This window comes from Mustela nigripes, chromosome 3, assembly GCF_022355385.1.
Source record: "Mustela nigripes isolate SB6536 chromosome 3, MUSNIG.SB6536, whole genome shotgun sequence".
NCBI lineage: Eukaryota > Metazoa > Chordata > Mammalia > Carnivora > Mustelidae > Mustela > Mustela nigripes.
Window position 1 is genome coordinate 37344191 of NC_081559.1, and position 27609 is coordinate 37371799.

The following is a 27609-nucleotide window of genomic DNA, read 5'->3' on the forward strand; positions in this document are numbered from 1 at the left end:
GGCAAGTCTGTACTGGGACATGGTAATTACAGCCTAACCATTCGCTTAGCATCACTGGGGGTAATTATTGTGGCTTGGGTAAGACGACTGGCCACAATTTCCTGCAGTTCACTGAAGGTAAATGCAGGCTTTGAGAGAAGCAACAACAACAGAGGTTTCACACCTGGTGTGGGATGGGGGGGCAGAGGAGGGAGGCGGGGCACTCAGAGCTCTTCAAAAGAGCCAGCACCCATAATGAAACTGTACCTCCTTTTAAGTGACCTGCTAAAATTAGCATGGATTCTTCAGGAAGGCTCTTGAGACCTTTCTGCACAAAAAACAAAGCACTTTGGCAAGATTTGCGAAGTTACCTGCCAGGCACTAAATGCTTCAGCTGCCTTTTCAGTGAATTAATTCTACACCAGCAGGCCAAGCCTCTAGGGGAGAGGGGTCACACAGATGACACCCATGCGGAGGAAGAGGGTAAACCAGCAACATGCATGTTCTAAGAAAACATAGTGGGGCGCCTAGGTCGCTCTGTCGGTTGAGTGTCTGACTCTCGGTTTCGGCTCAGGTCCTGATCTCAGTGTTGTGAGATCGAGCCCCACATTGGGCTTTGCGCTGAGCCTAGAGCCTGCTTAAGATTTTCTCTTTTCCTCTCCCTCTGCCACTGCCCGCCATACATGCATGCACTGTTTCCCCCTCTCTCTCCGTCTCCAAAAAAACAAAAACAAATACAAACAAAACAAGTCATGGTGACTTCTGTATGGGTAAGAAGTCTCCCCAGATGATTCATCCACCGTAAGAGAAAGCCCACAAGGAAACAACCACTGGGTCAGTCCCAGATTCCGAGAACAGCCCTCCCTTCCCCATCTCAGCCATTTCTTGTCCACCACTCTTGTCTTTCTCAGGGCTAGTGAGGCCCGAGGACTGTTCACTCGGAATAATAAGGATGAATCTGGGGAACACCGATGTGTCTCCTCTTCACACTTGGAAGGTTTGATGCTCTTCCAGCGGGGGCCGTTAGCGTTCCTCAGGCTTATCCGCTTCCTCTCATCTGGAAGGTCCTTATCAGATGAGCTCCCCCACTGCTTCCTCATCTTCTCTCAGCTTCTATAACCTCCTCTGCCTCGACTGTCACAACAGAACACTTAAGATCCTTTACTTCTTTTTTTCTACCCATGAACTGATAAATGAAGCTTCCCCTCAGGAAAGAGAGAAAACGGCCCAAGTTGCTGGGCAAGATGGAAGACAACGGGATTCAGGGCGCAGGCTTGGCTTTATACAAGAAATCCCCGGCTCTGTCTCCTGGCTCCATGTCAGGCCCCATCCCATGCCCGGGGGGTTTCATTCTGGCTTTGGTTTACATTCGTGTTCCTTTTCAAAGATTTAGCAGAAATTATTGTTCTGTAACTCCCTTAGGGCATTCTGCCCCCTGCAGAGAATATCTCACTGGAAAATGGTATATTTATGCCTCCACAAATAGTACACCTAACACATCAAGACCATGGGTCTTCCAAAATGACCTAAGCAACACCTGAAAGTATCTCCCAACACCTCTCTGTCCGTCACCCCCCGCCTCCCCTCACTGCACCAAGTTCATACCACTATTACCAAATGCGTCGACATTACCCTAAGGAAGTTTCTCCAAAGAAAGTTCACCGGCACCACCTGTAAAACTGATCTAAAACTGGGGCACCTGGGTGGTTCAGTCAGTTGAGAATATGCCTTTGGCTCAGGTCATGATCTTGGGGTCCTGGGATCGAGCCCCATGTCAGGCTCTCTGCTGAGCAGGGAGTCTGCTTGTCCCTCTCCCTCTGCCTCTCCCCCTGTGTCTCCTCTGGCTCCTGTTCACTCTCTCTCTCTCAAATTAAAAAATATATATTTTTTTAAATATCGGCCTAAAACAAACTACGCTCTTTTGGGACCTGGGGGACCCACTTCACTTTGCATGAACTCCAGTGGACAAATGTGTGGAACAGGGAGAGGTTCATGGAGGCAAGTGGCAAGAGGAACAGATGTGCCCTAATGGAACAGGCTCCCTCCTAAGGGGTGAGTCTCCCTTTCCTGGGATGCTGGGCAGAACCCAAGTACACCTGCAGAAGCTGTTTTAACAGAACCCTGTACCGGGGACGTGGGTCTCAATGACCACAGTCCCATGCTGATCTGCCTCTCAGACCCCTGTCACTCAGCAGAGAACAAGGAGGAGGAACTTGTCCTTCTGCCCCTGCACCATGGCCTGTATGACCTGAGCCATAAAGAAGAAGGGGCACAGGACTCTGGCCCACCATAGCATTGAGGACGCTGATCCGCAGAGGTCAAAAATAACATGAGCCTTCCTGACCCTGCCTCTTCTCTGTTCCTTCTTATTCTTTTCTCTTGCTTCTGTAACTCTGTTATCAGTGCTAGAGAAATGCTAAGTCTGAGGAGTGGGTGACGTAACAACCAGAAAGTAAATGCCTCTGCTATTGTTCTGGATTCTTCCACCAGACAGCAGAACTGTTCTTCTCAAAACATCTCTACTTCACCCAAAGCAAAATCTAGCACTGCCCCCGACATGTTATCATGACTTTATACGTTACACAGAGACTGGATATCCATAGGCTGCTCACTAATGTAAAACTGAAACCAGAAATTTGTAGGGATTTTTCAGCAAATTCACTAGTTCCCTCCCCTTTCATTCTTGATAAATAGATATAGATAGGTATCAATATACAGGTATAGACACATATTTACGTAAATATAACTTTTAAAAGCTAGCAGGTGTCCCCTTACCTCGGATGGCTTCGTGGTACATTTTCCTTTTCCAGAACACTCCAGGTCATTTGCATGGCTCTCCCCTGATACACAGGTGCTGGCCTTCACCACCAGAGTTAAGCGCAAAGCCACAATAGATTTAGTCACAGAATCATTCACAAAACCTAAGGACGGGGGGGACAAAAGAAAATGTAAAGTAAAACTTTACCAACATTCGTTCCACAAGACGATGAGTTTATTTTCCGCAGCATTCAAGTCAGACGAACAAAACAAAATGTAATGCTAGGCCAAGAAATAAAGTGTGTGACTAGTGGCCATTCAGACCTCTGGCCTTTCAAGAAAGATCAAGCAACATGAGAAATACCTAAGGCCCAAGGAGAGACCAGGCGCTCAGTCATGGCATTAGATGCTGCTGTTGTGCTCCTGCCCATCTCTTCCAGGGGCCATTTTGTCTCTTAATTCCAACCTCCCATTAGCGTCTTAGAATTTACTAGTTTTGAGCCCATCTTCTCCCAGAGGCCACCTGCCCACACCTCCTGACTCTTCCTCATCCTGGCTACTTTGGATGGTTACAAGCACTAAATATCTCCCAAGACCACCCCCCGTGCCAGCCTGCCCGAGTGGCTCTCAGTGTCCTGACAGGTGGATAAGCAGGACAGGAACACATTCAATGATGGGCTTATGGATACCTAGCATCATTTGTCATCAGCCTGACTACACGGTATCAATTAAGTTATGTGATTTAATCATCTAATAAAACAGGGCCAATCACAGTTGAAGATTGATCGAACCATCCCTGATGTGTCATATTAATCCCCAAATGATCTTGCAACTGGTGCAGCTACTTGTACATAGGAGGTAACAATAAATGTAGAAAAAAACATAGCCTCCAACAGGAATGAAGAAATAATACTGCAAGTTTCTTGCATCAATAATATGATGCTTTCCCTAGGAGAGTGTCTCTTTTTTTCTAACAAGAATATTCATTTATTTATGTCTAAGTTTTCATTTCTAAATGAACAACCTACCATTAACATTTCCATTATCCAGGAGACAGACTCCTGCTTTGCCCATAAAAGGTGCTTAAGACAAGGTGGTGACAGTGATTCTAGACATCCATGACTCTCTGAGCCCCAATTTTCTCTTGCATTGGGGAAAGAAAATAACCGCAAAATAGGGTGACCATAGAATTTATCCTCCAAACTAGGACTCTTTTCCAATCAAAATGGGAGAGCTTTCATGATTGCAAGTGGACACAGGCATAAAGTGAGACTGTCTCAAATAATGGGACAAAATGGTCACCCTCCTCCTCTGGCCCGAGGAGCGCCCAGAGATCAGGAATCTGCAACATGTCAAGTACTCCATTAACATTGGGGTTGTTTTTAACAGGCAGATGACAGACTCAAAACAGCAATGTAAGATTTAATTCAACCCACAAGTTTTAAGGTTATGATGGATATTAAAGCAAGTCACAGCAAAGGAGAGACACCTCTCAGCTTCTGTTTGTAACCAGGAGACAAACGTCTCTTGGTGCCTCGGTAAAGACAGGTTCCACAGGTCTCACAAACAGTGGTATTTCACACCCATAGGGAACTAGTGGTTTTCTTCCTAAGATGTCCTACTGAAAACTTGATCATTCGCTGGCTTTGGGACAGAAGGAAAGCATGGTTCCGGCAAAGGCACTTCCCTCTACAGAGGGAAGTACTTCCTCTGTCATGGCTCCGCACTCTGTGGACGCCTTAAGCCATCTCCCAGCTGCCTTTGCTCATGTCTGGCTCACCCCAGCTCTGTAAACAGTTGCCTGGAATACCCCTTCCTCTCCCAACATTATAGCTCTGATCTCACCTTATTCCTGAGTTTTTCCTCAACAGTCCACCCCCTCCAAGCTCTGCCATGTCCACCTGTGCCCGAGTACACACTCCCGTGTACAGGTCCCTGGTTTTTCTCTGTCTCAGATGCTTTCTTATCTACCCACCTTTACTGAAGCTTCCTTAATGGCAAGGGACAAAGTCTTAGAGAAATGGTTGGTAGGAAGGCAAGAGACGGGTATGTATATGACCTGGGAAAACTTTCTAAAATGTCCTGCCATCCAACATGTCAACTTTAAAAAAAAAGAGCAATCACTCAAATGCATAAATTCCTGTTTACTAATAATAGTTTTTTTTATCAACTTATGAGTAAAGTTATACTTTAAAGTATAAAGTTATACTTACGAGTAAATTATAGGAAAATGGAGCCTAGTACAATGGTGGGACGCTACCAGAGGTCTTATCATAAAAGACCTTTTTACACATAAAATAATGGAGGAAAAATATCAGAATTTATAGAAGTGTCTTCTGTGATTTTGCTTTGTTCTCTGGTTTCATATTAAATTGTTGTTAAAAACTATATCACGTGCCTACTTACTAAACATTTAAATCACAAAATGCTATGTAAGAGCACCTGGGTGGCTCAGTCGGTTAAGCGTCTGCCTGTGGCTCAGGTCATGACCCCAGGGTCCTGGGATGGGGGCCCATGTCAGGCTCTCTGCTAAGTGGGGAGTCTGCTTCTCCCTCTCCCTCTGCTCCTCCCCTTGCTATTGCTCCCTTGCTCACTTTCTCTCTCTCTCTCTCTGTCAAATAAATAGACAAAATCTTTTTTTTTAAATTGCTATATAGGGGCACCTGGGTGGCCCAGTGGGTTAAAGCCTCTGCCTTCGGCTCAGGTTGTGATCCCAGGATCGAGCCCCAAATCAGGCTCTCTGCTCAGCAGGGAGCCTGCTTCCCTTCCTCTCTCTCTGCCTACTTGTGATCTCTCTCTGTCAAATAAATAAATAAAATCTTTTTTAAAAAATGCTCTATGATTCTGTAGAAGAGGCCTCCCTCTGAAGGTTATTTTAAAAATTCTACTCAACTATTGAATTTACTTAGCCAGTAGTAATCCAAATGAATGCGTAGTTAAAAATATACATGGTATGGTTTGCTAGATTGTTTGCTTCCATTTCCTCAAGAACATTTACTGAGCTCACGTCCACAAACCAGGCACTCACTTAGATCTCCAGGTTACAAAGATGGCGCAGTCTTTGTTTCTACCACACCAAACTTTGAGTCAAGAGCAGTGATCCTTAACCAGTTTTGAAACCAGAAGCTTCATAATTTTGCAGGGGCTTTTTCCAAGTACATACTGCCAGGCTGCAACACAAGTGCCTTAGAATCAATGATCCAGGATGGTCCTCTGGCAGGCACGTTTTTTAAAGGATTCCCTGAGTAATTCAAACATCGCTTCCAGTTAAGAACCACTGGCCTGGTAGAAAAACCAATCTAAGGAACATAAATAATATTATATCATGTGGAATTAGAGGCACGCATTTGAGCCTCTGAAAGCACCTTTTACACATCTATTTTTGAAAGTCTAGGTGCTTCTGTGTTATTTAGACAATCTTTATACTCTCTGGCTCATCCTAAGTCTCCAAAATTCTTGGAGACAATTCTGATAAAGGTTTCTATATTAGCTTTGTTTGCTCCGTAAGGCTGTGAGCATTTTGGCCCTCACATGCTTCAGGAAACCATTAAAGAAATCACTCTTTGCAACAGTGTGTCGCATACTACTATGTAATTCCTAATTATGTCACTGAATCCCCCAATGTAAGTCAAAAGGATATGCATGTTATTTTCAGCAGTATACTGCTCATGAGATGAGCATGTTGTCTGGCGGCTCCTTCCAGGTAAGACTGTAATTTCAGTAAGTTGCTGGCACCTCCCTTTGATCCCGTCTCAGGGAAAATGCTTGGAGCTGCTCATAATGAAAAGTAATACTGTCCAATTTAAGCTTCATCAAACTGCAGCTGGGTTAGAGCAAAGCAGCCCTCAGGAAATCCCACATGCCAAGAGCAAGAACTGCACCCTTTACAAAGAGGCAGCAGGAAGAATCTGAAATGAAATAGAACTTATTTTTTAAGTTCTTGGGGGGCTTTATAAGTGATCATTTGAAAGTTGTTGAACAGCCAGTGTGGTTTCTTTGACACAACACTCAAACCGATGGGCACTTCTAGCACACTTGAAAGAAATGCGGAGCAAATGGTCACTATTTTTTCTCTTCCTTAATAACATGAAGCCAATATACCTAATATAATTCTTGATACAGACCAAGATGGAAACGCTTGTCCTCATATTCGGAATTCTAAGATCCATAGGCCAACTAATCAACTGGAGACAAAACCGATGAAGTCTGAATGAGGAGGACACTCCTGTTCTGTTGCTAGAGCTTTCTCAGAATGGGCTCTTGGCAACACCAGCATCTTCTATGGTCCTTCCCCAAAAAAAAAAAAACCAAAACTACAGAACTGCTCCTACACAGCAGGCCATGGTGGCACTCGAGCGGAAGCCTGGTTTACATTAACAATAAGCAAGGGAAAGAGCTAGCTGAGATTTAGAAAGAAGGATGAGATTTCAAAAAGAAAGTAAGGAGGGGGAAGGAGGCAGGAAGACTGAAGAGGAATAACAAAGCATAAGACAGAAAGTGTGTGAGTCCCCAGGAAAGGAGACCCTCACACAGGAACACAAAGAAAGCAGAAATGGAGAAGGAAGACAAAGGCTCTCCATCCAAAGCTTCAGGGGCTCTCCCACTTAAGTCACATTTTCTCACCCTCTCCCTCTCCTGAGAAAATATATTCTTCATCCCAACCACAACAAATAGAAGACTGGAGTTCTTTGAAAATGTTCATGAATAAACATATATTTAAATCATCATTGCGTACAGTCCAAGTCTATGATTCTGACTATGAGGCAAAAATACTGAGTCACTTTACGTGGACAGATCGTGCGCTTCAGTGAGTAAACGCGCGCGGTGGGGTGGGTAGGATAGACAGCAGCATGGGGCTGGAGGGAAGCTGAGCCCTTCTGTTCCACATCCAGCAGATGCTTATCTAGCTCTAAGTAAGAGGCTGCTTTTAGGGTGAGCTCCAAAGGCTGAGGAAGAGCCAGCCAAGAGAGCTGAGGAGGTCATATGTCACATGAAGGAGGAGGTCATGTGTCACATGGAGGAGGAGGTCACCAAGTCACATGGATGAGGGGGACATGTGTCCCATGGATGAGGAGGTGATATGTCACATGAAGGAGGAGGTCAGTGTGTCACATGGATGAGATCAGTATGTCACATGGAGGAGAAGGTCATGTGTCACATGGAGGAAGAGGTCAATGTGTCACACAGATGAGGACATCAGGGCGTCAATAGCCAGCACCTTGATGAGGACAGAGAGGCAGAAAGAGCCAGATCAGAGGATCTGAATATTTAAATGGCCTCATCTGAATACAGACGGTGTTGCACTACTGGGACAGGGAAGGGCACCTCGTGATCAGAGAGAGAGAGAACAGGGCCCAGAATCCAGATTGACAGGCCAGCATTCACGATATAAACTTAGCTATGTACTGACATCAGACCACAACAGAATTGTGCTAGGATAATAAACTAAAACAAATAGCTACATGATTTTTCCATGGTGGGGTTGATAAGAAAAGACAAGTTTTCTGCAGCATGAAGGACATCTAGAACTACGAGAAGAACACTTCAGCATTGAGGGGGGGAACTGTAGTAGCTGACCAAAAAAAAAATTTCAAGGATGCCACATAGTTCCACTCAATATTCAGATGTTGGGAAAGAAAGAGAAGAGGGAGGGAGGGAAGGGTAGGAGAGAGGGAAAAGATACCGCTTACCTTGGAGAGTCCCCTCTACTGGCTATACAACCAGATGATTTCCCTAATGCATTCTAAAACCATAATGAAGGAAAATGTTCTCCGAAGATCATCCAGAGATCTGTTAACACCCTCAAGTAACTAGTTATGGTGACAAAAAGTGGGTTTCCTTCCCCCTCTCCCCATTCCTTCCCCCCTAACTCTACACAAGAACATACAAATGCTTTGCCCTGCCTACAACCCCTCACTGTGCTCATTAACAAGGTAATAAAGTGTTTTGCCATCATCACAGCCCTTTCAAACCAGTGACTTTCCCAAACTCACCTCCCCTGGTGCCAATGAGAAGTTGAGAGCAACTGAAAGGGGGTCTGGTCATTATCCCCGGGGTGGAGTGGTCAAGCGTTGTTCAGAGCATACAAGATGGCTGGCTCCAGGCCATTAACTGTTTATTTTATCACGTGTCTTCTTTAATATTAACACTAAAGAGTCTTTAAATGGACTTTGTAGTTAATACCTCATTGGGATTAACGGCAAATGAGATTTGCATTTCTCACTTCAGTGGTTTGACTAAAGACCATTTTCTTTCCTGTTAAAGGAAAGCATACATGCAAAACAAAATTCTGGCCGTGAATACTTGAGCAGTAGGTGTTGGAAACAGACTGCCGACTTTTCCTATTAAGACTTGGCAAGTCATTTGGCATAAACCTATAACCTATAAAAACTGTTCACAGTCCAGGAAGTCCCATGGCTGGCAGAAGATAGGCATGAAAAGCTTGAAATATTGTGGATTCCTGCTCCAGCTGGAGACCCAGGGTTTCTGCATTCACATAATCATTGGGAAGTCAAACACCCCCAATCCCACACCTGGTTCCACAAAAGCAGGGATGAAATGGCGTATGTGCACCAACTTTTTTTTTAAGAAGGGAGGATGGAGATGAGTGCAAAGCTTAAGAAGCTGGTCAGGATCCCCAGGGATTCGTGACTCTGTACTTGTAGGCTGAGAAGCATAACCTGAGAACTAACTCGTCTTTTGACAATGTCAGTCCAGAGACAATGAGAGCTTGGGGCAGGGAGCAAATATGAACCTAGACCAGGGCCACACGACAATAAAGCAAAGCTTACTAATACCCTTTGCTATTTTGCATGTGTGCTGAGTGCCAGCAGACCAGGAAGGAGTTAAGGGGGAAAGGTGACTACAGACCAAAAAAGCTATCATGATACCCATGTAGAACCCGGCCACCCTGACCATCCCAGGACCTCATTCAAGGTCCATCTGTCTTTTCTAAACAAAGCTTTCTTTAGATTTCCATGTAAAGACTGGGTTCTGCCATTGTTTACTTACCTGCTTACTCTGAAGTTTTGACACTTAAGCACCTTGCTTTTTGGAAAATTCACTCATACAGATAGTCTCATTTTCTGTGGGTTCCTGAGTAAGGGAGGGCCCAAAATGCTTTCTGAATTAGGAGACACAATGGCGCATAACAGTGATAGACCAAATATGACTATCATTGCCAACTCATCTGAATCACTGGGTGGATTATCCCTGGCTGAATGATGATGAAAAGTATATACTAAGTAATATCATTTGCTCCAAAATAAAAGAAATTGCAAAGATAAGGGAAGCTGTTGTTAGAAAGAGAAAAAAAAAAATACGATCCACTTGCTATCACCTGAAGATAGAATGACTGATTCTCAGCAAATCTTACTGTCAGACACAGTGGCCCTTCCCCATTCCTCCCAGCTTTATCAGCATCTCATTGGCACCTTCTGTCTATTCATCCTGTAGAGAGGCTCTGAAAATTCAGTATCAAAACACAGGCTCATGAAATGAACAAAAATTTTATATGGAGACTCCTTAGGTTGACGTTCTATACTTTTCCAAAAGAAATAGCTATTCCCACAATTAAGGGTTACTAGCCCAGAGTGCTGTATTTCTGTTTAACTTTTTTTTTTTTTCAAGATGTTCATGTCCTACCATACTCCATTCTCTACAAATATTAGACTAAATCATTTCTCCAAAGTTGAGACTTGAATATTTGAGTTGGGAGTAACAGCTAGTTGCCTAGTGGTTCATTCTCTCCCCACATCCTTTGAATAACAGCATTGGGAGTTTGTGCTGAGAACTGGGCCACCCGGTTAAAGAACACGCCTCTCCTCAGTTACTCAGGGGCAAGATGTGTGATGTTTTAGTGATGTACATCCACGAAGACTGAGCAACGGCTGCCCTGTCCATTTCCCCCCCGCCCCTGCATCCCATTGCCCTATGACAATGGGGGATGTCAGTCTGAATCCAGAGATGGAGTTTGTGCGGTGAGGGTGTAGAATTGTCCTCTTGGGGCTGGACTCACTACCTCTACTTTCTAACATAAGAGAGAGATGAACTGGGAACTTGTTTAAGCCAATATATTTGAGGTCCTCTATTGCAACAGGTTAGACTGTGTTGTAATCCATGCAGATGTGCAAAGGAATCATACAAACTCCTTCCCCGTGCTGCCTCTGCCCCTTGACTAAGAAGGAATCACCATGTAGCTACTCTTTCACGTTGCAATCTCACAAAATACTAATTCCATCACTTCCCCCTCTCCTTCATCTTCCTTAGTACTCACAAAGCAGGGTTTACCATGAGAGTGGCTCCCCTATGAGACAGGGGAGGAGTGGGAGAGAACTGAGCACAAGCTTAGGAAAAACACCTAATGTCATTCCTTTTATCATACATGGTTATACTAAATGTGCACATTAACAGGTAGGTATAATCGATCATTAATTGTAACTTTTACTTATTCTATAGATGGTGTAAGTTTCACATTACAGAAGTGAGTGCCCACAATATCTACTGATTAACTCCAAATGAGTGCTCCCTACTTAGTGGCTTTACTATTTATACTAACATGAGTAACCAGGCCCAAGTGCCTACATGAGGTTAAAGGGAGGTTATATAGGCTCAGCCACCAGATGTTCAACTTCTCCCCAGCTCTGAATTTGGGAGAGTTATTTACACCATTCATGCCTCAGATTCTTTCTCTCTGAAAGAGAACTAATAACACTACGTATTTCCTGGGCTGGTGGTTATGATTAAAGGTCTTAGTATGGGCAAAGCTCTTAGTGCAGTGCAACTAAGTAGTAAGAACTCTGTAAGGCATCTTCATCACCATCACCATCATCATCAACACTGCCATCATCATCACCACCATTATCACCACCACCACCATCATCACTATCATTATCATCACTACCATCACCATCATCATCACCATCACATCACCACCATCATCACCACCACCAACATAACCATCATCATCACCATTACCACCACTATCATCATTATCACCATCATCACCACCATCATCATCACCACCATCATCATCACCACCATCAACATCATCATCATCGCCACCATCAATATCATCACCATCATCACTACCACCATAATCACCGTTATCACCATTATCATAATCATCATCATCATCACCACCATGATCACCATCATCTTCACTACCATCACATGCCCACCATCATCACCATCACCACCACCACCAGCATCATCATCATCACCATCACCATCATCATCACCACCACTGTCACAGTCATTTCTGTGTAGGTTGCTAATGGAATACCATAGGTTGGCTGGTTTAAACAACAAATATTTATTTCTCACAGTTTTGGAAACTGGAAGTCTGAGATCAGAGTGCCAGCATGGTCAGGATCTTGGTGAGGATTCTCTTGTTGGTTTAGAGACAGCTGTCTTTTTTCCATGCCCTCAACTGGCCTCTTCCTCTTCTTATAAAGGCACAATCTCATTATGAGGGCTCCATCTTTATGATCTAATCTAACCCTAAACATCTGCCAAAGGCTCCACATCCAAAAATCATTACATTGGGGAGTAGGGTTTCAATATATGAATTTGAAGGGTACATATTCAGTCCATAGCAACCATCACGTCCATCATCACTCCCACCGTCATCCTCATCATCTCATCACCACTCCCTCATCGTCACCTCCTCATCATCCTCTTCACCACCACTCCCATCATCATCACTCCCATCATTACGACATCCCCCTCACCACCGCCACCACTAGCACCACCATCATCACCATAATCCACAGCAACATCAACAACTAACATCTACTTAAAGTGGGATCCTCAATGGAACATACACTTGTATAAATACACAGTATTTCTGAGGAAATACTCTGGGAAAGTATGGTTCCTAAGAAAACAGCAGTGCTGGGATGCAAGCATGTAGGTCATTTAGAGAATCCCCTAACTCAGTTTCTATGATGTCAAACCTTTTAAATGGAATTTTTAAAAATTATTTCCTACTTTTCAAAAGTATTGTTAGAATTTAAAAACAATGCCCAAACAAAAGTACAACACATTTCATTATCTACCCTTTTGAATAATACATGCCTAGGTTCTGCTTTAAAAAGCTAGGCTCTAGGCTACATTTAAAGTTGTAAAAGAAAAATATGTGCATAAATGAGGTAAGGCTACACTTCATAGGATTAAAAGACCTTTTTTTTAAAGTATAACCAGCAATTAATATGAGAAACATTTAATGGTATAAAATGGCATGAAAATAGTCAAATTAGAGTCTTTTTTGAAGCAAAATTTACAGCTGGGCCTGTCAAATCTCTCCATGTGCCTATTTCTGGCATTAAGTAATCTCCATTTAGGAGGAAAAAGAAAACTCATTGCATATGAAAACCATGTCCTAATTGGACACATTTTCTAATGCCAGTTCCTGAACACCCATTGGTAGAACATGAAAATTAATTTGCGCTTTCCTTTGAAATTTTGTTGGCTCACACAGAATATACAATTGAAATTCTTCACTTATTTAATCTTTTTCAATGTCTATTCAATCGCCTTTTCATAATCAGTTAGAATTGTATCACTTAATCTTCCATTAGTACAGTTTCAACTCATCAAATACTGGTAAATCAATTGCTAAATTACTATGGAACTCATATACAATTACCCACCACATCTAGTCATTAATACACAATGAATGCATTCTGATTAATGGCATTACTATGAATGCCAAAATAATTCATCACTTCTCTGTGTTGATGTGAGGGTAATGGGAGATTATAAATGCACAGCTAATTGGGCTGCAGATGACTTTATAAATGCTAGGGAGTCAGGGAACCAGGCCTTCAGATGAGCTAACATAAAAAGCTGTTGATTGACATGTTTGCCTTCCGGGCTGTGGCAAGCATTGTGCTCACGAACTTTCAACCACCTTTGTTCTAGTGCATTCCTTTGCTCTCCTTTGATTCAAAATCCCACATTTAAGTGGCCACCAAGAAGACGGTCTGGTACCTTCAAGGTCATATGAAAGAAGTTACCTGAATTTACAAGTGTTTGGCAAGAGTTCACATTTGAGATGCGCTTCCTTCTTGAATTACGCATGACATCTTTATCTTCCAGTGCATGTATTATTGTACTAAAAATAAAATTAGCCAATGTATTGCAGTGAAACCCCGATAGTATGCCATGATTTGAAAGAAAAACAACTGGGAGGGATGGAGAGGTTGACTCAGATTCAGCCTGTCTGGTTGGGTTATTTCTAGTTCCTCTTAGTCTTGTCACCACAGGAACAGTCACACCTCGACCTCAGTCCCCAAGATTCTCAGAGGCAGCCTTGCCTACCTGCTCTACTTTGTGGAGCTCCAAAAAGTTCTCTACCACTCAGCCCCTCTCCTGCCCAGCTCACAGACACCTACAATCAGAATCACCTACAGGGTTTATTTAACAAATGGTTATGTTGGCTACAGCCCGACCCAGTAAATCAGAGTATCTAGGGATGTGGTGAAAAACACCCAAGGTCCAGCTACCGGGTATGCTGTCTTAAGGATGACTTTTTTTCTGCAAGTTAAACTGCATGTATTTCAATAGTGACCATCTGCAGGGTGAATGTGTTTACCATTTCCTTCCCTATAATAGTTCCTTCTTGCGCGGCTCTTAATGGGGCCTCCACAGCCTGGTGAGTGTGATCCAGCCTACCTCTCCACCACATCTCTACCTCTCTCGCCCTTGTTCTCTGAACTCCAGCCTTGAGGCCCCGATGCCATTCCTCTGACATTATGCATTGTCTCCAGCCACAGGGCCTTTGCACATACAGCCTTTTGCGGGGAAGGGTTTCCCCATTGCCTAGTTAATCTTTTAACCTAACTATCTTTCTTCAAGATAGTGATCCCCATGACCCCCAGGGTCATGTCAGATTTTTATTATCAACTAGGATCACAGCACAGTGACTTACTGCAGTGTGCTTATCACACTTGTAATTTTCTTTTTATTTGTGGAATCATTCATTACCTGTTGCCTCACTAAAACATCCAATTCGTGAGGGCAGGGATTTTTATTTTATTCGCAGTTCTATTGCCAGAGCCAAGCAGGCACCCAACTCAGCAGGTGCCCAACTCAGCAGGTTCCCAATAAATATTTTGGGGAGGAAAGAAGAGAGGGAGGAAAGGAAGGAGGGAAGACAAGTGAGGGGCTTGAATGTGGCACCAACAAATATGAGGATATAAGTGGCGCCTGGGTGGCTCAGTGGGTTAAGCCTCTGCCTTTGGCTCAGGTCATGATCTCAGGGTCCTGGGATTAAGCACCGCATCAGGCTTTTTGCTCATCAGGGAGCTTGCTTCCCCTGTCTCTATGCCTGCCTCTCTGCCTACTTGTGATATATCTGTCTCTCTGCCTGCCTCTCTGCCTGCTTATGATACATCTGTCTCTCTGCCTGCCTCTCTGCCTACTTGTGATCTCTGCCAAATAAATAAATAAAATCTTTAAAAAAAATATGAGGATATGAGAGAGACAAAGTAGCTAAGAGAAATAAGGAACCCGGAAAAGAATGCTGGTAGTGACAGCAAGAAATTCCTCTGACCTCCACCTTTAACTAACAGCTTTGCCGGACAGAGTAATCACTACCAGCTCTGACCATGAACCAAAGTGGTTTCAACCTCAGCCAGGAGCTTCCCTGAACCCAGAGCCCAAACCAACTTAGGTGGCAAGCCTCATTATAAACTCTGCCCTGCTCCAGACCACAAAGATCACCACCAGTCCTGCTCCAGGGCTTACCAAGCAAGAATGAATTACACACGGTCCCTGTTCCCAATCAGCTCTCTCTCAAAATCAAGTTAATTCTGTGCCCTAGCAGCTTAATGGGATGCAAAGGGTTTCCTTTATCTGTCTGGAGCAGATTTTATTTATGCTTCAGTCTTTACAAAAGTCCTGGGAATGCTATCTGATCATCAATTCTTTCTGGGATACTCAATGTAGCAAATTAAAAATCCAAGCCATCTTCCTTACAAAGTTGACTGCCCCCAAATCCTAATCTGACTTTGATTGAACAGATGCCCTTCAGTACTAGAAAATCTAACAGGAATCACAACGTATAAGACAAAGACCCCAAAACAAAGAAACGAAGAGTAAGTTAGATCTGACACATCAAGTAGGTCCTGGTCTTTACTAGCTTCCATTTATTTTTTTAAATTAACTTTTTTGAGGGATAACTTACATGCAATAAGATACAGCGAGTTTTCACAAATGCAAAAACTCTTGTAATTATCACCAAGGTCAAGATATAGAATATGTTTTTCTTTAAGATATATTTATTTAGGGGTATCTGGGTGGCCCAGGTCAGGACCTCAGGGTCCTGGGATCGAGCCCCATGTTGGGCTCCCTGCTCAGAGGGGAGTCTGCTTGAGATTCTCTCTCCCTATGCCCCTCCCCCTGCCTGTGCACGCACACTCTCTCACTGTCTCTCTCAAGAAATAGATTTTACTTCTTTATTTGAGAGAGAGAAAGAGCAAGAGAGTGGGGGAAGGGCAGAGGAAGAGACTCTTCAAGCAGACTCCCCACTTAGCTGGGAGGCGACCTGAGGGTCGATCTCAAGACCCTGAGATCAGGACCTGAGCAAAAACCAAGAGTCAGATGCCTTAACCCTACTGAGCCACCCAGGTGCCCCTACAACACATTTTTCTTAATTCAAGTACAGTTGACATAAAATATGTTAGCATCAGGTGTGCAACAAAGTGATTCAATACTTTTATACATTACTCAGTGCTCTCAGTAAGCATAGTCCCCATCTGTCACCATACAATGCTATTACAATCCCATTGACTATATTCCCTGTGCTGGGCTTTACATCCCTCTGAGTTGCTTATTTTATAACTGCAAGTATGTACCTCTTAATGTCTTTCCCTTATTTCACTCATCCCCTCTAGCTTCCATATCTAATGCCAAACAGTAGACCCCCACCTTGATAAAAGGGTCACCTACCCTCACAGAAGGAGAACTGGCTTCCTCCTGCATAATGCAAGCTTTAGTCTCAGGCGTGTTAGTAGGAGCCAAGCACACCTTAACATTCTAAAGGAAATGCTCCCTACAATCCAACCATCCCAGGTGTAAAATAAATATGTCACAGAGATGAAAAGTACAGCATAGGGGAGGAGAATCAGTAACACTGAAATAGAATCAATAATACTGAAATAACGTTGTTTAGTGACAGAAAATACACTTATCATGGTGAACATTGCATAAAATACAGAATTGTTGAATCACCAGATGTGCACCTGAAACTAAGATCACATTGCCTGTTAACTGAAATAATAAACATTTTTTTAAGAAGGGAAAAAGACAATGATCCCGTTAGTAGAAAATTAGTTCATGATTTTGCCAGTTGTTTTATTCATGAATACTAGCTATGTTTATATCCTTCCCATAAATACTCACATTATTTCCAACTCTAAGGATTGTTTCTTTCTAAACTAATTGTCCAGTTTCATGCCTCCTTACCTTCTCACACATACCCCCTCCAAGCCATCTACCCTTTAATATTCATCCACCTGTCACGTCCTTGAAATCATATGTGTGCATATCCACGTCTGTCTCTGTAGGAGCAAGTCTACAATGGATGTGCATCTCGGTCTATGTACGTACACGAGTGGCCATCCATGTGTGTGCACATGCATACACACGCATGTGCACCAGTGCGTGTATCTACATACGACGGATGGGTAGGTGGAGACATGTGCACCTATGGGTCTCCACAACACAGTCCATAAAATAGAATCAGATCCACAAAACCTAGAGCAAGCCTAAACCAAACATTTCAGAAGGCTGTGGTTGTCTAGAGAGAAATGGGTCCGGTCAAATTTCCTGTACCCCTGGATCTGGGAATCCAGATTCGCACCGGATGCTCAGCGGCAGGAGACTCCCTGACCTTCTTCAGCTGGCTGGTTTTTTGGTGGTTTTGTGTAAGTTTGGGTTGGGTTTCCATGCCTATGAAATAACCCCCCTCCGGTTACTTACAGAGAATTCACAATGTATTTAATGTATTCAGTCAATCAGTGTTTACTGGATGCCTGCATCCCCCAGGCACCACGTCAAGTGGTTGTGATACAAGACGAAACAAGCCAGAGTTCGTCTCCTGCTCTCCCAGTGCTTGCATTCATACATACTGTGCGTTAGAAAGGGATACATCGTGTGCGGGAAGAGGAGAGCAGAGCAAGGAGGTGTGGGGTACTGGGGCACAGAGGAGAAAGGGAAGAAAGGCAGCTGCCGCTGTATGAGGGGGTGGCCAGGACAGGTGCAAGTAAGCAAGGCCGCGGAGCACGTCAGGGAGTGAGCCTGCAGGGGCGGGTGGCCAGTGCAAGGGACCAGAGCAGGGAGGACACCTGGAGATGGAGAAATGGTGGAAGTGGTGGGAGCAAGAGGGAAGAGCAGGAGAGCGAGGGGTCCGAGAATGAAGGGACAGACCTTTGGGGCCTCGTGGGACTTTCCGTCTTGGCTTCTAAGACTTGGCAGAGTCAAACAGGAGACCCTGGGGACTGGGAGCAGACCTGGGATGTCATTACGGCCCAGCTTTGAGGGCAGGGGTAAGAGGAGGGCGGCTGGTCAGGAGATTCTGGCAATAACCCAGGAGAAAGGCTGGGGGCCAGGTGTAGAGCAGGGCCGTGGAGAGATGCAGTCAGATCCTAGATACGCTGAAGTTGGAGAGAAAGGACTTCATGGTCAATGGATGCAGGGCAGGAAAGATAAAAGTTCAAGAGTGATGCCGAGGTTTGGGGTATGACTGACTGGCAGGAGGAAATGTCTGGCCAGAGCTGGGAAGGCCACCCTCAGATTGGCCCTGCCTCTAAGATCTCCAACCTTGAACCTAACCTCTCTGATTCACTTTTCCTTCTCATGCCCTGCCACCACCATCTTCCTAGTCTCCTAGTCTCCGCACCCTGCCTGCTGCCTCGCCTTCTCTCCCAGATGCCAACCCAGCGTAAACATCGTCATCCCCCCAAACTCCCCCACCCGCCTACTCCTTCTCACTGGGGAGCTTCCTTCATTCCCAGAAGCTTCACTTCTAAGCTCCAAGCCAAGGAGTCCTAGCTCTCCACCTACAGCCACAGCCTCCCTCCTGAGCTGGGGTCCTCCGTTTCCAAGGGCCTGCTCAAGGCCACAGACATGGTGAAGCTGCAGCTGCTCTTTTCAAAGAAAGGCCTTTCTTCCCAACAGAAATACCTCCCAGCTTGAAACTCCAATATCTATCACTTCCGACTTTGCCTATCTGTCTCCTTGTTTCCCTGACACACAATCACGTCTAGAGAATCGATCCTCCCAATGTCCCTGGTATCCAGGGTCCGGCTTTCTGCTGCCACCCCTGCTTGACTTTGACCCTTCCTGATCACCACCAAAATCTACTCCACGGCGCTCACCATATGGTGCCAGCACCCCTGCCCCTCCCTGCCTGTGCTCCTCCTTCCTTTCTAGTCTGGCTCCCACTTCCTGTCCTCTTCCAAATCTTCCATGGCTCTCTCCTTGAAATCCATTGCTCCTGCCAAACTGGTCTCCCTCCCACATCATCATTCACACCAGTCCTCCTACCCTGAACACCTTTCCCCCTTTCACCTACTCCTCAGTTCAAGGCCAAGCTCAAAATATGCGAATCTAAAGCCTGAGCTTTCTGCTTGGTGATTATCCTTCCCTTCTGAGTTCACGTAGCCCTTAAATGACACAATTCATCTGATATTTACTATACATTCTTTTTATCTTCTCATTTACCTCTTTACGTGTTCTTTATCATCTCGAAAGTATTACTAGCTAACAAGAGTAACAATTGCTTACCATACGAATATTTACACTCTTCTGACTTCAGCTTCTAAGGGGGAAGGACTCTCGCTTGCTGGGTCAGTTCCCAGGCAAGTTCTTTGTAGTGGAGAACCCCAGGAATGTTCAAGACAGAAGAACTAAAAGCAAACAAACCCAAGAGACTATACTGATCTACAGAACAAAGGGCCAGGAGAGCAAGAACAAAAAGATGGGAAAAGCCTCAAAGCCCAGGTGGCTGTTAGGCTGAGATTTGGGCCAGTAGACATTGAGAGTGGGGGAAGATAATTCCACAAAGCAAGTGCCAAACACATGGAGACTATTAAGAGAGCAGTGAGGAGGAGAGAAGATTGGTAATATTTTTGCTGCATGATAGGAGTGAATTCTCCCCACTGCTATTCGTGTTCTCCCAAAAAGATGAGTAAAGATTCTGTTATTTAAATAAATAAAGATTCCGTTGTTTCAATACGTTATTGGCTACTGGACTGGGTTTCTCTGATGTGACTTTATCCACAAGGCTAAGCCATGGGAAAATGAGAGTTATCTGGGTTACATAATGAGTATGTCCTGCCTGCCTAGAGGCTAAAATCTCTCAAATCTAGGAAGTGGGATGTTAGATTTCTTTGTAGCCCCAGTGATGGGCACAGTGCCTTAAAAGCAATAATTTATCTGGGTGCCTGTGTGGCTCAGTGGGTTAAGCCTCTCCCTTTGGCTCAGGTCATGATCGCAGGGTCCTAGGATCAAGTCCTGCATCAGGCTCTCTGCTCAGCAGGGAGCCTACTTTCTCCCCTCTCTCTCTGCCTACCTCTATGCTTACTTGTGATCTCTGTCTGTCAAATAAATAAATAAAAATATTTTTTTAAAGTGGTAATTTATTAATAAACGTTGGTTGATGGTAAACAGGGATATGGATGGACAAGACGAGGATCCTGATCCTGTTTTTTAACACGATAATGTTCCAGAGGCTGGCATCTATTATTACTGATGTAGCCAAACAGTATTTGTCAGTGTATTTATTTAAAGATATTTTCCATTTGTCTACCGAGCAAATATAACTTTTGTAGGTCAAACTCACAATTATGGCATTAAAAGAGGACAACCATGAGCGTCCTGCTTGTTAGGGGATGTATGTGAATACCGAAAATATCATGGCATTCAAAACCCAAATGTCAGAGAGAGCATTAGAGATGAGAAAGCAAGAGAGTCTTTTTGAAATGCAATCCTAATTATTTATATTCTTCACCAAAAACTAGACAATTTTCTCCTGCTGATGTGACCTATTTGGGTCCATTTACTTGCTACTCTCAGTTTTAGACCCAAGAGCTCTGCGAAAAACAATTCAACTATTATGATCATGGGTCAAAGTCAAATGATTACTTCTAAAGCATCCCTGATGGGTTTTTAAAATATTTGTCTTTTCTGGAAAATCCTTTGCCCCATTCTCAGAGAATAATTCTGACTTCATAAAAAGTCTACGGTAAATGGGACTTAAATATCTCCCTTCAGCAAACGGAAATGGGAAAGCAAAAGAATCTGAGAGGAGATGGCAATGGACTCAGGGCTTGCAGCCTTCTGGAATACAAAAGTTCTTTGTAAAACATCCAGCAGGAGAAGTGTCACTAGAAACTCACCACGAGGTAGAGATCGTGACCGCAGCAACTGCTCACCATTCCCCATCACCCCATCTACCATTTTACATGGACTCAGATGTACAAGAGCAATAATACAATGAAACTCTCCCATTTACTAGGACTCTGATGAGCAAGTACTTTAAACATCTTCTGTGTAAAGAGATTTGTACCGTCTGTGGGTGCCTGGGTGGCTCAGTCGGTTAAGCGTCTGCCTTCGGCTCAGGTCATGATCTCAGGGCCCTAGGATTGAGCCCCATGTTGGACTCGTCTCAGTGGGGGGCCTACTTCTCCCTCTCCCTGTGCTCCTCCACCTTTTTGTGCGCGCTCTCTCTCTTTCTCTTTCTGTGTCAATAAATAAATAAAATATTTTCCAAGGGAAAAAAAGAGAGAGAGAGAGATTTGTACTGTTCTTTCTCTGGAAACTGTTAATGACCATTTTCCTCCTTTGTGGAGATGGCTAAGCATCCCAGATCACTAAGGAAGTTGCTAAGAGGTGTATCTAAACACGAAGTTGAATCCAGTTAATGGCAATTAGCCACAAGCTGACGCAAGGACAACAAGACACTATTCCAAAGGTGACCTAGCTATTCTAAGTGAAAATTGGAAGAAAGTGAAGAGCAATTTGATAATTTGCATCAAAGTTGTTATTAAAATATACAAACTGTTTGATCCAGCAAATTCTTGATCTGGAAACTTAACCCAAAAAAATCATCGGAAAGGATACAGAGATGAGGTTGTAATAGTGTTTGAAATTCTGTCTTTAAAGGCAGAAGAGGCTTCATAGCTCAGGGGTTAGAGCACTGGTCTTGTAAAGGCAGAAGAAATGAAGGAGCTAACTGTTTAACCATAGCATATTGGTTAAATAAATTACAGTACATGGATTCTATGGAACACTATAGAACCATTAAGAAGGATACGACAGATTTATAGCTATTGACACAGAAGAATGATAGTGATATGGTAAGTGAAAAAGGCAAAAAAATAAACAGTATACGATGTGTTCCTCTTTCCAAAAGAGTATGAATATTTTTTATATTTATACTATCTATTGTCATAGAGCTTTTTTAATTTTCAAAAGAGAGTAAATTGGAAACTCACGTTTGGGTGAGAGAAAACTGTAGTCCCAGATAGAGCCCTGAGACTCAATCTCTTTCTTTCTCTCTTTCCCTCCTTCCCTCCCCCCCTCTCCCCCACTGCAATGGAGAAAAAGACGTACATAATGGAGGGGAAGAAATTTGGCTATAAACACGGAAATTCATGACATTACTTTCTTAGTTGAAATTTTCACAGACATAAAGTTAAGAAAAGATGTCACAGGGAACTGGTAAGGCTCTGAGAAGGTGTGTCTCTAAGTTAAAAGATAAAAACACGATTCAATCAAAGTCTATGGATTAGATTCGGGTTAAAACTAGTATCAGTTAAGGAATAATGTATTTCTTTTCAGAGTTAATAAGTTGTTTAAAATATAAAAATAATATTACTTAATTTTGTCAAATTAATCTATAAGTAAAATGACCTACTTCTATTTTTTTAAACAAAAGGCTGAGGGAGAGAAAGAGGTAATGGGGCAGAGCGAGGAGGGAGAAAGGGAGAAGTTATGGTTATGCAGACATACCTTGAGTTTGCTTCTCGAAACCAAGCCAGTCCCTCCACCTGATGCCTCAGACCCACACAAGAGATTTACCCCGCAGTCTCTTTGTTCTCCTAAATTCTGAAACTGGTGTTCGAAATCTACAGAACCAGCTTTCTGACTTACAGTCATGCTAAGAGGCATGGACCCTGACTGGTTCTACTCTATCCTATGGCTGTCCTTTACTTCCTGATTAGTTCCTAGAATTTGCACAAGTTATGGTGTGTGAAAGAATGACCTGAGGAGCTTGCAAAAGACTCCGACGTGGAACAGCCAGCTCTGTGGGTGGACCAGCAAGCTGCCTGACTCCAGCCTGTCCTGCAGGGTAAGAGAAACATCTCGGTCTTCACTCACCTGCCCCAATGCCACCACAGCTGGGGCAACCAATGCTCCGTGTTGGCTCAGGGAACCTTAGATAGTCACCTCTAGCAATCACGCTTGTCCACAATGGAATGTGTTCTTGTTAACAATGCTTAATTTATCACCACAATCAATAGGTACCAATATACAAACGATGCGGATCATGACAATTTTAGGAAAACAAGAGCAAGGCATTGAAGTGCAAAGCCAGCTAACAAAAAATTCTAATATTCATTACCAGTAATAAAAAGAGCAAAAAGAATAATCATGATTGCTAATAATATAGAAATGTGGTTTCAATTTAAGTAAAATTTAATTTAATAGGAATCTCCTGACTAGAAAAATAGGAATTTTAAGAACTTTATCCCAATTTTGCTATGCAGGGCAGTCTTTTACCTATCCTTGTATTTTATATTCGTTCCAACTATTGCTCTTGATTTAAACTTTTCCAAGTTTCTTCTCTGTATTGCAGGGAATTCAAAAGACCATATTCAACTGTGGTTTTAAGGTGACCGTGAAAAGGTGAGACATTTGCATTTTCTTTGTTAAATCTAAAGGTCTCAGCAAAAGAAGATGTTAATTATTTTATAGCTGGTATCCCTTTTGAATTTTCTTTGACTCTGTTAACCCAGGCCGCCAGAGCAAGAAATCTTAGAGGACAAAATATAAAATGTAGCATTCCCAAAAGAATGATGGAAAGTTTTTCCATCTTTCTTTCTTTCCTTTTTCTTTTTTGTATTTGAATTTCATATACTTTTAATGTAATAAAGGGGGGAAAGTTTAAATGTCATCAAGGTGGGTTGCAAAAATCTACAAAGAATTCTTAAGACTGACATTCACAGCTAGAAGTTTTCTTCACATGGCATTCACTGAGCAGAATAACAGTTACTTATGAACAAAATGCAATCCCTCAGGTGGGTACCATATGGCCATCATGGTCCAAGGAGCTATGGTATGGTCCCTTCTCTCTAGAAATTCACAGTCTAATTAGAGATATAAAATCAACATACAAAAAAAAAAAAAAAAAAGAGGAGAGAGAACATTCAGTCAGATGCTACATTGTGTGATGCTGGCTGACAATAGGATTATCAGATGGAAAAGTGAGACTTAGCTGATAAAGCAAAAATGTCATGAGTTAAAAGTAGCAGAAGGAAACAGAGCTGGGGGAAAACGATACCAGAGACAAGACGACTTAGAGACCAGAACAAACAGGAATGTGCAGGGCTCGGTGAGATGAACATCCGAAAAGGCCGACCAGCAACTTAGACCACAGGATTCAGAGGCAGGGGAAAAAACAGCCCCACTGAGGGCTGGCATCAGTCGATAAGAACTGGGAAGAACTTCTGGGAATATTAAAAAGACAGACAGGGTCCAGACCGCAGAGACAAGACCTATCAGGGAACAGCAGTCAGTCAGACAGCAGTGGTGACAGTGGCGAAGGGATTACTTGGGACAGTGGGACCTTAGGCTTGTAAGAAATCAGATCTCACTCAAGAAGCTAGAGGAGGCTCAGTGCCTGTGGGCTTAGGGTGGAAGGTTCCAGCTCACTGGACAGTCAAAGGGCCACAGACCTCAGAAGCCCAGATTTAGATGGCCAGGGGTGTATTGGATTGGGTCCACCTTCGCAAACAGGAACTAATAAAATACTGCTAGTTGGGGCGCCTGGGTGGCTCAGTCAGCTATGTGTCTGCCTTCAGCTCAGCTCATGATCCCAAGGCCCTGGGACTGAGCCCTGTACAGGGAGGCTGCTTCTCCTTCTGCCTCTGCCCCTCCCACTACTCGTGCGTTTGCGCTTTCTCTCTCTGTCAAATAAATAAATATAATCTTTTTTTAAAAAAATTGCTTGTTTGAGAATGACCTCCAGACTCTCCGGAGTCTAAAGAAAGGAAGCCTGAGGGCTTCATGCATGTAAGCAAGGTCTGATTCTGCAAGAACACAGGGTAATTTTAGAAACTAGTCTGATAGCAACCTATATATGTGAACGATGAATTACAGCATTTCTGAGAATCAACCCTACTTTACTGGGTCAGAGCTAGGACGCAAATACCCTTCCTTATTCTAGTGGTCTTAAAACACATCACCATCACGAAGGTGTTATCAAGGTACAGTGAAAGAATATACTGAAATTTTAAATGCCCCAATGACTATCTTCTTTCATTATAGTCTAACTTATCCTATAAGATCTGAGGAGCTCACAGAGAATGCATGCCATTAAATATTGAGATACTAATTAAAATGGACATCAGAGCCAGGAAAAATACAACTAAAGAGCGTGTGGAAGAGAGATAAGCAGGCCGTAAAATCTTCACAGTTGTAAGAGGCGAATTACCAATTTGGTTCTGCATCTCCCAATGGCCTTTCTGACAAGTAAGAGGAAAATCTATGCCAAGCATCTTTTACTCCACCTGGGAATCCTTCTTTCTGACAAGTCTTGGTCTAGCCCTGGCCTTTTCTCTTCACACCCCTTCTCTGTCACCCTGTGTCTTCCAGATGCTGGAGCAACGTGGTCCTTATGGCCAAGGGCTGGTCACGCAGAGCTGGAAACTAGCCACTAACAACATGAAGAAGCCCAGCAGCAGGAGAGGGGCAGTGTCTGACCTATGTATCTCCTGGCTATTTTCAACTCCCAAGAAACAAAAGAATCCATCAAGAAATGGCTGAGATTAAGTAAGATGTCTCTCTAGGACATCTGATGTCTAAATGACTAAAACAAACCCATGCAAAAAAAACCTAAAATATTGACTACAATGCATGACTTCGGAAAGCTCTCCAGCCAACTATGATGTTAAGAAATCTCCTGTCCGTCTTTTCCTTTGGAATTTTTCCCATTTGAATACTGCCCAACACCCTTTCCCTAACTGGTATGGTCCTCATGGTGTCTCTTGCCTTGTTGGGACACACTCCCCCAAAACATTCTCTTCATCAGATTTACAGGATGAAACATCCCAGCTCCTACGGACTTGCTTCCAAAGCTTACTTTTTTTTTTTTTTTCAAAGCTTACATTTTAAAGGTCAAGGCTCACAGGAAGAGTTTACCCAGAGAGAGGACAGAGAGAGAGGGAGAATGTTCAGGATCAAGAAAGGGAGCTTTATTGAAGGATTCCAAAGGACCTGGAAATTCATGGCAAAGACGAGAAGCTTGTTGAAGAGAAACAGAACCCAGGAAATAAAACTCATACCTGGAGCACTTTATAGGAATTTGCTCACATCCAAGGCCAGAGGCAGCTGGAGGAACGGATGGAGTACGTAGGTGATTCCATCACACACATGCTGAAATTAAATCCCATCTCCAGCTGTGATGGCCATTAATCAATTTCTAGCACTATCACTAAATTACCTTAATGACAGACTCCCATGCCATCAAAATGCCACGCACCACTCTCTGTTCATCCAAGGAGACCGCTTTGCCTGTTATATCTCTCCCTGGCATTTAGGCACTCCTTCCTCTGAATCCCGGGCCCCTTGGCACCTCCCTTGTCTACAGCACTTGTCTCTGTCTTTTTTTTTTTTTTTAAGATTTTTATTTATTTATTTGACAGAGAGAGATCACAAGTAGACAGAGAGGCAGGCAGAGAGAGAGAGGAAGGGAAGCAGGCTCCCCGCCAAGCAGAGAGCCCGATGTGGGACTCGATCCCAGGACCCTGAGCATGACCTGAGCCAAAGGCAGCAGCCTAATCCACTGAGCCACCCAGGCGCCCCTTGTCTCTGTCTTTGTTGCCCCATTTACTCACTTAGAGTCCACACCTAAGTCATCTGTACATTTCCAGGCTGGCACAGTGCCTGGGAGATGTGAGGCAAAAATGTGTAGTTTCTTAACCTGATGCAGAACTGAGTACTTCCCACAGCCCGGCTGCCTGCAACTGCAGGTAAATAAAAGTAGGTTAAGTTTCTCGATACGGGGACAGGGGAAGCCAGTACATTTGCCAAAAGAAACCACACTCAATGAGCAGAGAATGTTGAAAAGCAAATGTATTCTCATGGGATCACATGCATAGCTTAAAGTGAAGGTTCTAAAATTGGGGGACTTGGATATCTTTGAGAAGCCAATGAATTCTGGGCTCTATCCGAAGAAGGCTGCACAAACACATAAAACTCTGTAGTGCAGGAGATGCATGGGATTCTCGAAAAGTGACATTTGAACCCCATGGCCACCCTAAAATCATGGTCCAACTAAGCCAGATAAGGAACTTCTGTCTAGGAATAAAGCATCAGTTGGTTGTGTATTAAAAACTCTGTAATTTTTTTTAAGTCAGTATAAACTGCTGGACTACAAAAGACTGTATCTCCAAGGAAATTAACATGATGCCAGGGAGGATAAATCTACCAGGGAAATCTGATCTGAACCCTGAGGCTGGGCAGGGCCATCGCACCAGTGCCATCTTACCAAAGGAAAAGAAAGTTTTCAGCCTTCAATGCACCTGCCAATGTACCGCGTTATTCCTCCTTATTTGTCAAGAGAAGAAAATAAAGAGAATGCAC

At 43.5% G+C, this 27609-nt stretch overlaps 1 protein-coding gene across 1 annotated transcript in view; it reads right to left on the minus strand.

The window, feature by feature from the left end:
* DNER (delta/notch like EGF repeat containing) overlaps nt 1–27609 on the minus strand; it is a 308544-nt gene that overhangs the window by 135096 nt on the left and 145839 nt on the right. The window contains exon 5 of the mRNA XM_059393655.1: nt 2755–2900. Within this exon, the coding sequence (XP_059249638.1) occupies nt 2755–2900 (146 nt within the window). The remainder of the gene's footprint in view (nt 1–2754; nt 2901–27609) is intronic.